Source organism: Lissotriton vulgaris, chromosome 3_2 (genome assembly GCF_964263255.1).
Source record: "Lissotriton vulgaris chromosome 3_2, aLisVul1.2, whole genome shotgun sequence".
Classification (NCBI taxonomy): domain Eukaryota; kingdom Metazoa; phylum Chordata; class Amphibia; order Caudata; family Salamandridae; genus Lissotriton; species Lissotriton vulgaris.
In genome coordinates, this window is record NC_141690.1 from 145,872,012 (window position 1) to 145,889,284 (window position 17,273).

General features: G+C 39.7%; 1 protein-coding gene across 1 annotated transcript in view; it reads left to right on the forward strand.

Annotated features, from left to right (window-relative positions):
* The window catches only part of STK32B (serine/threonine kinase 32B), a 1,691,669-nt gene that overhangs the window by 990,243 nt on the left and 684,153 nt on the right, over positions 1–17,273 (forward strand). Inside the window, exon 6 of the mRNA XM_086964101.1 lies at positions 5,323–5,412. Within this exon, the coding sequence (XP_086820227.1) occupies positions 5,323–5,412 (90 nt within the window). The remainder of the gene's footprint in view (positions 1–5,322; positions 5,413–17,273) is intronic.

Sequence of the window (17,273 nt, forward strand, 5' to 3'; positions counted from 1 at the left end):
TTAGAATGAATGAATATATGTATTAAAAGGAAGGTGTAGTCTGGCAAAAGGTTCATTTTGCCATGTCAAAATGGCAGTTTACAACTGCACACACAGGCTCTGCAATGGCAGGCTTGAGACATGCTTAAAGGGCTACTTAAGTGAGTGGCACAACCAGTGCTGCAGGCCCACCAGTAGCATTTAAATTACAGGCCCTGGGCACATGTAGTATCACTTAACTTGGGACGTATAATAAAATGCCAAATGGGTATAAGCCAATATTGCCATATTTAGGGGAGAGAGAACAATACTTTAGCAAATGTTAACAGTGGTAAAGTGCTCAGAGTCCTATGGCCAGCAAAAACGAGGTCAGTAAAAATACAGGAGGAAGGCAAAAAGTTTGGGGGAAGATCACCCTAAGGCTAACAGGTCTAAAATGCACCAATAACTAGAAATATATATTTTAGATTATTTACCTGATGATCATCTTGACATTTCTTAAGTTGTGCTGATTTTAAGAAAGGAGAATCCTTGGGACTCTCTTCATGTTCTGTTTGTGGCAAACAACATCTGCACTGCTCTCCCTTCTTCTTCCCTAAATTCTTTTCTTATCTCCCTCCAACTCTGCCTTCTTATAATCCTCTGTCTGCAAAACATTGTCTCATAACTGCTGTATGCCAACCAGAACACCCCTACAACTGTTAAACAAACAACACACTTTACTGCACATAGAGGACATGTCAACCCAAATCAATTATATGCATGGATCAGCATGCCTGACAGAGTAAGATCAAAGTGTTCTTTGTTCATACTAGTAGCAGCAATGTATTTTATAAATGATAATGTAATTGGCAATAAATATAACACAGAGTTCACTACTCATGCCTGATGAAATGCCCTAAAAATGAGATGCGCCACCCTATCAGTAAGCATATGTTCGGTGTCTTGCAATATTATTTTACAACAAATGGTTTTACTTTAGTATGTAAAGTGCATTTCAAAGTCAGGCTCGAAACAATAAACAAAACCAATAGGCCTAGCCTATAAGACCTATTGTCTTTGTCAATGTTTTTTAACCATGCTGTACAACATTGCAGCTCTTGTGCAGCATGGCTAAAAAAAACAGACTGCTGCACCATTTTGTCGGTGTGCACTCATGGTCAACATGTGTGAGTGTGCCTAAAAAGGCACACTTTGTTCTACATACCGATCTGAGATGGATTCATATTTTTTTAAGTAGTGCAAAACCATTCTTTAAGAATGCACTGTGAAAGGGCTTTTAAAAGAATGTAAAGGAGTGGGTTGTGGGAGGGTGTAGTGTTGTAATGGTGAAGCAACACAGCAGGTGGGGAAAATAATACAACAGGGAGAGAGCAGTACAAGTGCGGGGGGAGATTGGCATCAGAGTGAGACAGAGCAAGGTAGAAGGAGGAGAAAAGCACATGCAGAAAACAGCTGGAAAACACATGCACTCTCATGGAGTCTTTAAACAAAAAGAAAAGAGTAATTACCTAAAAGCCAGCAGAGGAAGCATAGAAATTAGCCAGTCAAAAAGATGGCAAAGAGGCTATGCTCCATGGGAGGAGAAATACAAGATGGGCAGGCTGAAAAGAAAGACATTGTTGGAAAGTGGATGATTATTAGTGATAAATATGCATCTACCACTGTTAATAAGGCCACTAACTGTCTAGGGCTCAGAATTGGTCTCAGAGAATTATTCCCGTCCACAACCCTTGAGAGCTTGGCTGGGAGCAGGCAGGCTTAACTTTAGAGATTGATGTGTAAAGCATTTAAAAACATCAATTCAGCAAATAATTACGGTGCATTCACAATAAAAATCCTTCACCAATGTATACAAATCGGAAATATTGTTATCTTTAAAATGACACCAAATGAAAAAACATCCAATGTAGGGTACCGGCGATATGACATTTTAAAGATTTAGCACTATACAGCACATAGAAACCTATAGCGCCTATTGGAACATCTGGTGGCGCTAGACCGGGACAAAGTCAATGTTTCAGGCTGACCGTGATAGAGCCCTGTGCAGCTACCCCTTGGTCATAGTTTTTACCTTCTGGCTTAGAAACTTTTCAGGAGCTTTATCCTCTGGAGTCCCTCGAAGCTCTCCACCAGTCCGGATTCGGTCAGGGTTCGCTGGCTTGCCTTTTGACAAGCTCTCAGTCAAACTTATGGAAGTCAGGCCTCCAGAGCTTTCCAGTGGGATGAAGCAGAGATCCAGGCTCACGGTTGAAGGGGGTGGATTGACTCTCACATTGGTCCCAGTCACCTTTTCTACCTTCAGACTTAAAACCTTTTACAGAGCTTTTTCTCCCGGTGTCCCTTGATGCTCTTCACCAGGCCAGATTGGGTTTTGAATAGCTCCTGGTCAATATCTGGAAGTCAGACATCTGGAGCTTTTCAGCAGGATGGGCCTGGAGGGCAGGCCGGCTTGCAGTTGAGGGTTGCCGGTCTTGGCTGGCTAGGTTGAGTCGGTCCACTTATGGATCTTTTTTCCAAAGTTGCACTAATCTTCTCCAAACTTCTGGAACTTCTTCAAGGGTCAAGAAGCTGCAAAAAGGTCCTTGAAAGCTTTGGACTTCAGTTCCCAGAAACCACTTGACAAAACCCTTACATATCCACAGGAGTCTTTCCAGGCCGGGCATTTTTGGTGGTGATGTTCCAGGTGAGCTCTGCTAACCTGTAGCTTGCAGGGAGTCCACTCTTTAGTCCTTGTGAAGCAAGTTAGGTCCGCAGGGCTGTAGTTCCAGATTGTGTTGAAGGCACAATGAGTCAGAATGCAGGGCCTGGTTAGTGCAAATCATTTCCAGCATGGACCCTTCTTCTTCTGTGGTTTCAAGCAGCCGATCTGAGAGGCACTGTCCCTCGCAGATACTTATTCAGTGTTCTCTTGAGTCAAGCAGGAGGGCACCCCTGTCCAATGAGGTGCAGGGCAACACCCCAGAGCCTTACCATTTCCTCCAAAGTGTGGCACAATGGTCTACCGGAAAGCATATTTCTCCAAAATTCAATTTGCTGAGGTAGCAGCAGAGAGACTAGAGCTGGCTACACCAATTTCCGGATGGATCATTTTCTTAGTCTCCCTCTCCCTGGTGTCTGCACATTTCTTCCTTAACCCATCTGGCTGGGTTCAGAAGGGTGGGCATAGATGGACCTGGCTTTCTCTGCCTGTTCCCTGAGCCTATGAAGCTCATAGTTTACCGCCCCTCCCCAATGCTCTGGCGTTCCTATGCAGCAGAACCCTTTCATCCCAGAATGCCTCTTCATCCCAGGTGCTGCTTATCACTTAATCAAAGGAGCCTGGTGAATCCACTTAACTCTGACCAATCAGGCAGAATTTTGTCTTGCAGTCAAGAAAGTCTTCTAATTTCTTTTCTGCACATTTTAGGATAAACGTCTTACGCTGATGATACTCATCTGATCCTGTCATTGGAAAAGAACTCCACGGAAGCCAAAGAAAACGTCAAAGCCTGTATTACGGCGGTCATCAAATGGATGCAGAATAACCATCTCCATTGTAATACTGATAAGACCGAAATTCTAATGATTGGAAAAAATGATCTTTTCCAACCAAAGGACTGGTGGCCAGAGGAGACTGTAGCCCCCACTTCTACGTTGGGGCTTGCAAAAAATCTGGGAGTGTAGTTTGACTCTTCCCTCTCATTTAAACCCCATGTTTTAAAGGTAGCAGGGACATGTTTTGGCTTAAATAAAACTCTGAAAAAATCATTTGACCTGATTCCGCTTGCCGCAAGGAAAACAATGGCAGTGGCTCTTATACTCTTGCGGTTAGACTACTGTAATAGCCTTCTGGCAGGGACTAACAAAACTACCCTGAGGAGACTACAGGTTGTACAGCTTGCAGCTGCCAGATTGGTCCTAGGACTCCCTCGTAGAGCGTCTGTCTCTGCCTCCCTGAAGACCCTCCACTGGCTCCCGGTTCATAAAAGAATTAGTCGGCTGGGCCCTATATACCTTTCAACAAGATTCAAGCCACACACGACCATGAGGACACTTAGATCCAGTTCTGCAAACCTGCTCTAATGGCCAGGTTTCAAACTGAAAACCAGAGGAGGGAAATCTGCCACGGTTTTAGGGGCACAGGCTTTGAATTGCATGCCAAATGAATTCAGAGCCATGAAACAGGAAGAGCAGTTTAGAAAGGCCCTAAAGACATGGATCTGGCACTCATCTAGGCTTTAGTCTACTACAGCTGATCTTCGTTATTTGATAGCGCCAGGAAACTCAGATAAGAGCGGCAGTTGCACTCTATAAGCAACACATTTCATTTCATTTCATAAATTCAGCAACAGCACATTGTTAGATTTATCAATACCATTATCCTAAGTCCTTGAATTATATTTTCTTCAATCCCTAGCTCCTAGGACGAAAGTCGATTTTTGAAAGCACTTTACTACAACAAGGGAAGTTAAATGTGCAATTTCATTAGCCCCAGGGCATTTAAAACATATTTTATAAGAGTCCTCCTTATAAGTACCTGACCGCACCACCCCTGGGACACCTAGGGAATACCCTAAGAGTACTTAACATGCCTAAATATTGAGGTTTATTACTTTTTAAGTGTCCCAAATACCAAAGTCAAGTGTGGGCACATTGTACATTTTAAAAGTGGTCCTACAACATAGGGCTGCTGTTAAACTGACCTTAGGCCTCAGCAGTGCACACATGCAAGTTTAGAAAGGGCTTCAGGCATACAAACTGCCATGCCCTATTATATACTAGGAGCTTAGGTCGTTTTAAACCCCCTGCTCTATTATGTACTATGGCATTATAGGGGAGGACATGCCAATCATCGGGGTACCCTAACCCATAGAGTACCCTAGTGTATGTGAATATTTTCCCTGTATTCTAAGTGTGTTTTCTTAGCACTGGTCCTAGGCCTGCCTAGCAGAGCCCAGGGCACTCTCAGAGTCAAAAAAACAGCATCTAGGGGTCTCAAATGGGACATAAAGTGAGGATACAGTGCAAACAGGTCCTGATGTCCCCCAGGCATGCACTATAAAGCAAGGAAATACTAGTGACAATAGAGCCAACCAATGGTAAGCAATGAGTGGGCTGGCAGCCCCTCTATGTTCATGGCAAGTGGACAATGCGTCTTTTACAAATCAGATGGCTTGTGCTGCCTGGTAGGCTTGATCCAAAGATTTACGTCCATGATTTAGACAAATTGTTCATAAAAATATACATTTAAATTGTATGGGAACAATGAAGATGCATGAAAGACTTGAAAAATATCATTTTGCAATGCTTAACCTTTTCAAAAACAAATTGCTTTAATTAATTTACTGTTTACATTTTTAGGTCATGTTCATATAACCGATTTCAACATAGCTACTGTCGTGAAAGGATCCGAAAGAGCTTCCTCCATGGCTGGCACTAAACCATACATGGGTATGTTTGGAATCTTCCTGTCATAATTTAGATACAAGATCGCAGTTTCACCTGTGTCAGAAGAATGTCGAGGTCATGTATTTGTAAACATATTTACTCAGTTAATTGTGTACCTTTGTTGTATTTAAGGATACCAGAAGCATAATTTATATTATGTCATCAAAAATATTCCTTTCCACTTTCTACTGTTTGTTGTTTAAAAGCTGCAGAATATTCCACTACATGCAAACAGGAAGTCAAATCTTAACTTTACGTTTAGCAAGCACGTTTCCTTCTGTTTCATGCTTTCATAAAGTTCCTGTAGGTTATTAGGAAGGTGCTTTTGCAAACGTTCTGAAGTTTCCTTGAAAATGTCTCCAACTTCACTAACTCAAAGTCATTATCGAAGTTCAAAAAGCATTGGGAAAGCCAACAGGACTGGCTTTGGCCGCCAGCCTTTGGCAGTTTTTGTTTTGCTTTATCATGTTTTTGCAAACGTTTTTTCGTTCAGGAAGCGGCCGGGACATCATCCATCTAAACAAAAACATTGGTTAAAGGCAAACATTTTTTTTTGTCTAAAAAAACAAAGTGCACATTACCACAATATTCTCTGGGACTGTAGGGAACTACTTTGTGTTTTGATGTGCCGATTGGGAAAGGGCAGCTATCCACAACTCAAAGTGAATTCTGCCAATGGTGGAAGTGGGCTCCCACATTGCCCTTTGATGCATGCTGGAGTGGGTGTAAGACTAGCCACAGAGTACTTGATGAAGTCTGACTGAAAATCCCTATAGGTAACCATGTTATACACATATTTCTAATAAATGAAATAAAATCATTCTGGCTGTCATTAGCTGCCTGCCTGTTGCCTTTGGGAAAGAAGGTCAGAAAGAATGAAAAAAAGAGGAAGGAAGGAAGACACTAAAGAGGAAGGCATGAAAGGAAAGAAAGAGGACGCAAGAAAGGAAAAAAAGGAAAAAAGTGGAAGGGCAGAAAGGAAAAAAGGAAAAGAAAGAGGAAGACAAGAAAGGAAAGAAAGAGGAAGGCAAGAAAGGAAAGAAAGAGGAAGGCAAGAAAGGAAAAAAGGAAAAGATAGAGGAATACAAGAAAGGAAGTTGGAAGAAAAGAAAGAAAGAAAGAAAGGAAGAAAGAAAGAAAGAAAGAAAGAAAGAAAGAAAGAAAGAAAGAAAGAAAGAAAGAAAGAAAGAACAGATAGAGTGAATAATGGTTGGGGTTGAAAGTTAGAGAATCTATATGAGCTTATATTCAGAGTTCATTCGAGCTGCTGGTATGGCGTGAAAAAGCAGGAGTCAGATAGGCCACTACAAAATGAATTTACAATGGTATTGGCAGGCGACAGGATCTGATAAAGCTTGAATGTGCCCTGAACGTTCATCTGGTAGAAGGCTATGACCTAAAGCTCTATAAACAAAGGCAACAGTAAAGTAATAATAATGTAAAAATACACTGAAGGTAACTACCATGTGTGTGGAATGCCTCCTTGTGAAAGTGCTAAATATAGTCAATAAAAATGAAGCTAGGCAAGTGCTAAAGTAGGCTGACCCATTGCCCAATGAGGTACGCAGTTGTCCACGAAAGCAAAATGTGAATGACACAAGAACAAACCAATTAATGAAGAGAGGTGGTTGAAAGCCCCTTTAGGTAAGTATAATTTTTACATATAATTTTAGTAAAATTAAAAGGTCCTGGCTAACACCAGGCCTAAAAGAAAATCAGTTACTCAAACCCACAAAAATAAGTTTCGTTTTAGAGTGAAAACCTATGCAGGGAATTCTGCTGCAATTAACGTTTTGAAAAGGTAACACATATCGCAGTTTTGGTTTAGGTGAGAACTTTGTCAACTTTTTACAACTTTGTTGGTAGAATTTAGATTTTTTGCACCTTTAATAATATGTAATAGTAATATTTTGTGTAGTCAATCACAAACCTGTCTTTCATTGACTGCTAATAACAACTTTTCAGCACAGAACAAAAGCATAAATCAAGTAGGATGAAATGAAAACCTACAATTATGCATCTGTGCATACAACTGTACTGTCTTAAATCTTAAAAGGGGGTTACAGCCTTCCCTTACTTTCCATTTAGTTGTATGCTTGTCAATCTGTTTGCCTAGTTTTCTGTTGGTTGCAGGATGCTATTTCCCGTTTTGTTTGCCTTTCTCCTTGTGTGTTTTCTTATCAGTGGAGCTTGGACAGGGTACACCCTTTGAGGTTTTCCTCCACCTTTTATGGCACTATGTTTTTCTTGGTGCTCAAGCATGTTTGGCACCACATATTATTTGTATAGCTCTGCCTAGAACTTTTCCTCCCCCTTTTAAAGTCTTTGTTTTACTTTTGTCCCCGCACTCAATACAAATGTGCATGGGTTTGTTTAGCGCAAACTCCTGCTAAGGTATCGGAGCACTTTACATTTGGAGCACTTTACAGGACCATCAGTTGCATTACAGCCTTCCATAAGGCTCAAACCCAGTTCCCCAGCTTCGAATTCTTCCAAATCGGCGCTCTAGATGTTACGCCATGTCCTCTCTCGTCCTCTTCATTGCCCCGTTCTGCTAGCTCCCTCCATGCCTTCCTCGGGGTCCACTCTTAACCATCGATTCCTTCTAACACAGAAACAAATAACGGTATTTGTTCATAGCTGCGCAGCCTGCTATTTGAGTAATAATATAAGTAGTCCCTGATTTCCCCTTGTGCCGCCACTACTTGACTGCTCTCTTTACTCAAATCAACTTCGTCTTTATTCGATCATAAATAATCATAAAAGATCAGCTCTGTTTAGTCATTAGTTGTACATTAACCATGAGGTGAATGCTTTGCATGCAATCAACTTGCGTGCTGAAACCATTTCAGTTTGGATTTCATTGCAATAGTTTACAAGACACAATCTAATCAAAGTCACACTCAGCAGAGTCCAAAACACCAAACACCAACTTACTGTGAGCAAAAGAACTAAAACATCCAATCCGCAATGGGTTTCATTGATGTCATGCAATGCGTTAGCTTCGTAAGTGATTTATTCTCAAAGAAGCCTTGATGTGTATGTGTAGCGCAAAGTCCACCCAAAGGTATCGGAGCACTTTACATGAGCACCAGTTGCATTACAGAGGACACATTCATTTTAAAGCATGGAGAGACTATGGGGCACATGCATCATTTGAAATTGCGGTCGCAAGGGGGCAGATTTGCAGAATCTGCCCCCTTGCGACTGCAATGTTTGCATTTGAGATGCATCATCCCAAATGCAAAAATCGCATTTTGCGATCGCACTTAAGGAATCATAAATTGCAATACCTTAAATGCAATGCAAGATTGCATTTCAAATAGCTATTTCGCTATTATGGACAGCTAAATACCAATTACTTCAACCTGATGGTATTTAGCGGAAACTTTGAAAAATGCACTAAAGTAAATTTTTTTAAGTTTCATATGTGTGCGCTACATGGGTGCACATCACAATTTCAGGGGTGCAACAGGGTGTCCTTTTAACACCCTTGTACCCTTTAAATTGCATGCACAATTACTGAGCACCTATTGGTACTCGCAAATTGTGCAGGCAATATCCCTTTCATTCCTATGGGCCTGTAGGCAATTTGCAATTTGCGAGTCGCAATTAAGGAATGTTTAGGAATCGCTATTTTTATAGTGATTCCTACATTCATAGGCTTTTGCGAGTCCTTAATAGCCATTCCTCCTTAATCTCAATTAAGCACTCGCAAACGCCTACCTTGATGCATGTGCCCCTAAGTGATTTGCCCAAAATCAAACGATGTTAAGCCTCCCGCTGAGACTCGAACCTGGTCCCCGAGCTTCATAATCAAACGCTCTAGCTGTTACGCCAAATCTTCTCTCATCCTCTTTATTGCCCGTTCTGCTACCTCACTCCTCCCCTCGAAATTCCACACTCTTAACCACAGTTTCATTTCAACACACAGAAGAGAATTACTGGCTATGCTTTGTTCTTGACGCAACTTATGGAGTTCAGCAAGCATGTATATGATGTATACTCTTCAATTATGTATGTGAGTTTTATCAAAATTATCTTTTTTGGGTCTTGAACTATTTATTGCGCTTAGGTGTTCAGAGACTCATGGAAATCGTAATGGCTGTTAAAATACTAATCATTATTATGACAAGCTGGGTTGCTTGTAGAACAGACATTGGCAAAGCCAATAGGTTTCGCCTCTGCAAAATCTATTGGTTTAATAATGTTTTTCAGCATTTTATTTAAATAGAAAAGGGATTGAGATGCGGTCAGCGCTGTCCACGTAATTAACTCTTTTTTTTTGAAAACTGTAAGCCATGTTGCACAGAAGCCAGCGCCGCTGTGCAACATATCTTACAAAACATTGACTGAAGCACCAGATTTCACAGAGAAGGAACCTATTGGCTTTGCATGCTTGTTGAAGGAGTAGCCAATCACAAAGAAAGCTCAGTCATTGGGGTAATTACCCCAAGTTTTCGAAAGAAGTTGCCCAGCAGAAGCGGCTCTTGGAGGGAGTGCTGCGGGCGGTGGGGCGGAAGAACTCAGTGATTTGCAGACTATGGAAATTAAAACGCAGTCCTGTGTCCTTCGGCTATTGATTGATTCTCCCATGGAAACGGAGTTCACCTGCTGGAAGCTATTCTTGTTTTGACATTGTGTAGTTCATTGCAGTAGCCAATCCTGGCGCCTCGCAGGTGTCTAAAGGGAGACAGACATTATTTCACCCCCTTAAAGTCTAGTGAACTGAAGCCTAAAAAAGGAATAATAAAAACATTATTACTTGCTTAAGAGCACGCAGTCATCAAAGAAAAATGTAAGATTAAATCAGTTGTGTTTTTTTAAGGCTATACAGCATCTTTATTTATTTGGTCATTTTATAAAAATGTACGAAAACTACAAATGACATGAATTTTTTTTCTCCAAACAGATGTATACATAACTAACACATACAATGCGTCAAAATGCGTCAAAATCCGTAATGCGCATTGCACGTTTTATTTGTTTGACACAATTTCATAAACTGAACTGTCTGCTGTACCAAGACTGCAGCTAATGGTGAGCGGTTGTAGCTTTTTGCCCGAGGCCCGCTCTCCCGGTACATATTTTGTATTATTAAAACAGAAGGCGTGATCGGTCCTTTTCCTCGCATCTAACGCGGACTGACAACGCCTATAAGGTGTAGCCAAAAATGGTGCTTTTTCTCCTAGAGTTCCTGTTCTCTTAATTCGCAGCTGCTCCTTATATCAGACATCAAAGTGATGCCCTGCAAAAATCTGCCTCCCTGAGCCCAGGATGGTTCGGACAGGTCTCGCCAAACACACATTCTGAAAGTTTTCATAACGTATACCGTTTTAATATCCACACCGGTTTTATACTACTACAGTCATTGCCACAGTTAATGATTGATTGATTGATTGATAGGCTTTATTTCGATATATGCAATATCTTAAAAGCAGTACAACAGATAAAATGGTCACAATATTTACAACATGTACAACACCTTCACAATTAATGAAGTTCAAAACTTTTTTAAAATTTAGATTGACGAATCAGCGTATCACAGCTGGCAACCTGCCCCACCACGTCATGGATGACAGACACCCTCAGTGAGGTCTGACATTTAAGCACTATCAGTTTGCATTCTGGGACTTCTAAACAATAGACTAACTGGAGGTGTCACGTATGACGGTGGAGCCTTCTAAAATTGGTTTATTTCCTGGTTTGCAGTGTTTTAATACTAAAAAGTAGCGTACTGCTGATTACATACAAGAGCATACATTACTGACATTGTGGATCGGGCCCTGTGCTGCTTGTATGCTGAGTCTAAATGAAACAGTAAAGAATCAAATAGCGCCCACAATTGTGATTCATAACATTTCTTTTAATACAGAGTTCTTATTACAACCTTGTTTTGGTATTGCATCCAATGTAAAATACACATATAATTTAATGTAGAAATATATTCGTACGTGTGTCATCCAAATAATGAAGTGCGTCCTTTGCATTCATGATCAACAGCTGTGTTGCTTTTTACATTATTGATGTTGAAAATGCTATAAGTAATTATGTTCCTGTTTCCTCAAAACAACACAGAATAGGTTGTTTGTAGTGTCTCATGGGTTAGCATGAACTGTGATAGAAATATTAGCAGTCAATTCTCATGCATGGATTTTGTTTCATTATGAGGTTATATTTTCAGATTTCCTAGGAAAATGTATTGGTAAAAGCCTGATTTATGTTCAAATATATTTATTAAATAGATTAATATACAAGTAATAAACTCTAGTTTACCAAAGTAATATAGCATAATCAAAAGAGAGAAAATCGTCCATTTAAGAGTACCCATGTACTACTTTCACAACTCCTCTGCCCTCCCTCTTCCCATCTGCCAGCTTTGCATATGTCCACTCATTCCGCCCAATAACAATGAAGAAGCTAAGATGTGGTAAACTTGCTTAAAAAAAAAAGAAGGGGTGGTCCATCCGCATGGTGAACTGTGGCCCAGTCCGAGTAAAGGAGCTATGGGCCATGAACCATCTCAAAGTGAGAAAATTACATCTGTAACTTATGTTGGAGCAGTTCAAGGTGGGTATCGTCTTTCACGGCATCTTGGAACTGTTCCATAAACAAGTCCTAGGCTTGTGCAATAAAGTATTTTTTCAGGCCAGCTCCCTTCTCCTATTTGAGTAGGGTGTGATACAGCTCGGCTCCAGACAAAACCTGCAAAATCATCACCATACTCCCTAGAAGCTATTCACACATTACTCCTCTGTGGGGCCCATAACACCGCGAGTCATCTGTATACACACATTCACCCTGCTCCCAGGATTGGTGAAGACTTAGAGGAGAGCTGCTGGATTTTAGCGAAGTGTCTTATTTCATTCAAAAGAATTTATACACTATGTACATCTGCAGTTTATCGATATTACCATGGTTTTATTTTCTAGAAACATTAAAACACCCCACCATTATTGTCAACGGATCTGCTAGTCAAAGTTAACTAATGGACAACAAGACCAGCTTAATTCTCCATTTATTAAATTTTTATTTAGAGATTACATCTCCTAGCATGACCTTACTTTTATTCACTATATTTTAAGAATCATTTAAACATTTAATAACCTAGAGAGAAAGAGAAGTTAAATTCAAACGTTTATATTTATTAACATAACAGTTCAGAAAATAAATTGAAAATATATTACCAAGATTTCAGGACACGGATATCAGAACAAGGACAGAACAGTTCCCAAAAACCACCTCTCTATTCTATTTTGATGTTCACCTCCCATCAGGCCTCCGCACCCATTCAAAAGTTAAAGTCCATGAAAATGTCAAAGTTTTGCACCATAGCAAACGTTTGTCAATCTGACAGCATGTCGTGGTGCGAAATAAAATCGAAAAACAAGCTTTTTTCTTACTTCCAAACTTCCTCTTTTATACCCTTTTTCCCTAACCTATCTATCTAAGATTCAAAACGTTTAGGTTCCTCATTCATTCTTATCGGTCGAATCAAGGGGTGGATGAGCATAACCTCATCTCCTCATTGTCCATATTTCCGCCAATTCATCGTTAAAATAAAAAAAATAAAGTCTCAATTGTCTTTTGACAGTTCTTTCCGCTTGTATCTTTTAAATTGTTATTTCAGATCATTTTCTCATGCTCACGATACGGACATACAAATTGTTGGCACTAGCTCGAACGTCCAGGCCACGTGGAACTTGACCCACGTTGTACATGCACAGGATGCTTGCACTTCTCTCGAGCACAGTCGCGCATGCGTACATCATCACAATCTCGGAGTCTCGAAACCCTCCATCTTTTTGTAGGCAGCATGGGCATAATGGGAACTGTTATAGAAACACACACAATTAAACGTTAATTTTCTAATTATAGCCCTTCTGTTTACCTCCCCCCATTCTAAGGTAACCCTCTTAGTTATTACCTAGCAATTTAGCTACATATAAGCATGGTTTACTCACCATTCTCCATCATTTCTGCCACAATTAGACATACAAAAAGCATATACAAACAGATTTTGGTTAGATTAGGACATTTGCGCACAAGATTAATATAACAAATTATGATTCGCAACATAAGCAAATCAGTATCTCACGTGTATTTGTGTGCGCATTCTATTCTATGTTGGTTACTTTCAAAACCACACAATTAGTACCTATTACTGTTATGGGGAAATTACTTCACGAGGGGTATTAAAAAAATGTTGTTTTCAACCATGCTCCATCAACTCCCTCCTTTGGTGATTTATGACCAAATAACACCCAAAATTTTGTAAATTTTATCTCAACATGTTTCAAATTCTTTCAATTAGTATGAGTTATACTACAGTTTCATCTAGTTTCTTTCTGTCTTGATAAAGTTTCTCTTTGAACTCTTCCATCTCAATATCACCTTTTTCACGTTCCTTTCTTGTCTTTCTTCAAATTCTTTCTTTATAGACCTTTTAATATTTTCTTCTCTTTCTAAGTTTACACCTTAATCTTAAGATCTAAAATAACAATATTATTACTGTTACTTGAATTAGTACCTTACCTATAATGGATTTACCTATTTCATAACACCAATTTCTAACTGCTGAAAAACTTCTACCAACTTTCTCAAGAACACCATCAACCTCCAGAGGTTCAACTTCCTTATGCAACTCTGTTAGATTTGTAATGTATCTTTCAATGTTTTCACTTTTGTCTGGAATGTAAGTACAACAGTGTTGTACCCTTGAAATTCCACAGACTCCTCCTTCTTTTTGCCAAAATTATATCAAGAGCAAGTCGATTTTGCATCACCATAGCTCTCATTGCAACCATTTCAGTGTTTACCATTAGAAATCCTCCTGCTGTTTCTGTTGACAAACGATCTACTATTGTTGACAATTTCCAAATTCTGTTTGCATTAAAGGATATACCCACTGCTGGTATCAGTGCTCCAAAAACATCACCTATTATTTCTATCACACTTTCTCTTCTTTTACGACCTAAATATTTACCTATCTCATGAATTCCATTAGTCCCTCTATCTACGTGGAAAATTTTAGGAAAGACCAGGCCTATATAACATGTCACATACCAGATCAGGCAATCCATAATAAGCTTTGTTCCCACAAAGAAAGTATATCCCAGGAAAAACTAGGTCATTACCACCTTTAAATCCCCAACCCCCTTTTATAATGTATGTATCTTCACATTGACTTGCTCCCACAAAATAAATATCATACAAAGTGTTATCTCTCCAAATACATAGCTTCCCTAATAATGGTGTATCTATATTTATAGCTGCATTCACATTATGTCCTTCTATATTATCATCCTCAAATGTCCACTTTGTAGATGTAGGTTGCTTTGCTTTTTCTCTTCTTTTATACTGATTTCTACTTTCTTCTACCATATCCAAAAAGGCTTCTTCTTCATTTCTCATTTTATAGGTCAAATTATGTTTAAACGCATAATCATGGGTCAACTCTTGTGTTTCCAAAAATATTCTCCAAAAAGTTTTTCAGGTTTGATTTTATTCAGTTCAGCTACAATTTTCAGTTTCGCAAAAACATCATCAGATTTAGAATAATAAGACTCTAATTTACCTGTTCTATAAAACAAACTAGTTAATATACTACAAGTAACTCGATATGTTAATGGAAGATGATAGTACGTCACACCCTCTGATACAGATGCTGGTAATTTTACACACACATAGCAATCACTTGCATCCATCGGTTTCACATATTCAGACAATAATCTTGAAAGCGAATTACGGGAAAAGTCGCTAATCGAGTTATCTTGATGTACTTCAGGTCTATATACATGTAACATTTCACCTTTTTTCTCATAGGTCTTTTCTTTCATACTCTCCTTTGCCTTTGCTTTTTCAAAATCAGGCCTGAAAGGACTTTTGATAGCTAAGATCAACCATACCAACATTAATAATCCAGTACATATTAACCACATTCTACACCATTTTTCAAAAATGGTACATTTCGATTTTGTTACATCATTAGTAGCCATTTTTTTTTACATAGCGCTTTCCACAATCTTTTCTGCCCTCATATTGTCTCTTTAAACCTTTTCTTTGCACCTAGAGTGTCCTTACCACCAAAAATGTCAAAATTCTTGTTCCTTTCCTCTTTTCTCTTTCACAGTTTCCCAGTTTTGGTACTTCTTTTCTTTCTTTCGTGTTACAGTTCACTCACTTTCTTTTTCTTCACTTTGGTAACTCAAATTTTCTTGCCTGCTATTCACTTCCCTTATTGGCGGCAAAACCATATATGTCCATTCAGGTGACTTGTATTTTTGATTTGGTCTTTTCACTCTTTTTGACCTTTGAACAATCTCTATCTTTTTACCCAACGACTCCTTTTGACTGGTTATTTTGTTTACTTGATCTTCTGGTACTTTTTGCTTTATTAACCAGTTTGACTTTCAGACTATCAGTTTCTTTAAGCCAATTATCTCCTTTACGAGCTCTTTTGGTTTAAGGTTGAACAGTGTTACGTTCCACACTCCAAGCTCTTTTTCTTGAGCTTCTTCTCAATTGAGTTTCATCTTCACTGTCATCAGACTCTGTTTCAGATCTCTCTACAGTTTTATTTATAGTGAACTTTATAATGTCTGTTTCTTTCTCTGAGCTTGTTTTCTCTTTGGTCAGTTCTTTCACTCTGTTAGGAACTTCTCCATAGCTGGTACTTGGAAGCTCATCCTCATCATGAGTTATTTCCTTTTCACCAGTTTCGAGATTCCGGTTCCTGCTTTCAGAGCTTTCAGACGGCCCTTCAGTATTTTTCTTACTACCAGTTTTATCTTCACTTTGCTCAGTGTCCTTACTGGTATCAGTTCTTACCAAATCTCGACTTTCAGGTCGATCTTCAGAATTTGGTACTTCAATAGCTTCACTTTCTCCTTCAGACGCAGAACTTGCATCTGATATTTCCAGATGTCGACGAACAGGTCGCGCTTCAGTATCTGGATCTTTCTCTGGTTCACCCTCAGAATCTGAATCAGTTGTGCTTTCTCCTTCTTCTTGTGGATTTTCAGGCTCAGGCAAACAGATGGTGTGGTTTGCATGGACCCATCTCTTCGCGCCAGTACATTTTAACTGCAGTTGTGCTGTCCAAAATGACTTGTCTGGGTTTCTGCCAACGAGGGACTAAGCAATTTCTTCTCCTGTGTACCTTTATCCAAACCCAATCTCCAGGGACTAGATCATGAGCTGGATGTTTTTCGTTTGAATTTGCCTCACTTCCCACCTGATGGAACACAGAAGCTACGACGTCAGGCAGGTTGTTGCAGTAATCCAGTTTGATATCATCATTAATAGTCAATAGTTTATCAACTGGCACAAATGCTTGTCTCATCACTCTTCCCATCAGAATTTCATGTGGACTTAGTCCTGTCTTTTTATCAGGTATGCTTCTTAGGGTCATCGGAAGTGGCAAAGCATCAGGCCATTTCAGTCCAGTGGCCAAACACATTTTTGCAATTCTGTTTGTTATGGTTCCCTTTACTTGCTCAACTACCCCAGAAGCCTCTGGTCTGTAAGCACAATGCAATTTCTGACGAATATCCAGTGCTTCACAAATCATCTGCATTAACTCGTTGAGAAAATGTGTTCCACGATCTGTTTCAATGGTTACTGGGAAACCGTAGCGTGGAATGATTTCAATGCTTTGCAACAGTCACTCCATCATTCCTTCTTGTAGGAAAGTCCTCCACCTACCGAGAAAACCGGCAAATGATCAGAAGTACATATCGAAGTCGATTACAAGGTGGTAGTTCAATGAAATCCAATTGCATTTGCGTGACTGGACCTCCCTCCCGTCCAATGGTTCCCAGACTCACAACTGTCTTTCTTCTTGGGAAACAAACAAGACATCG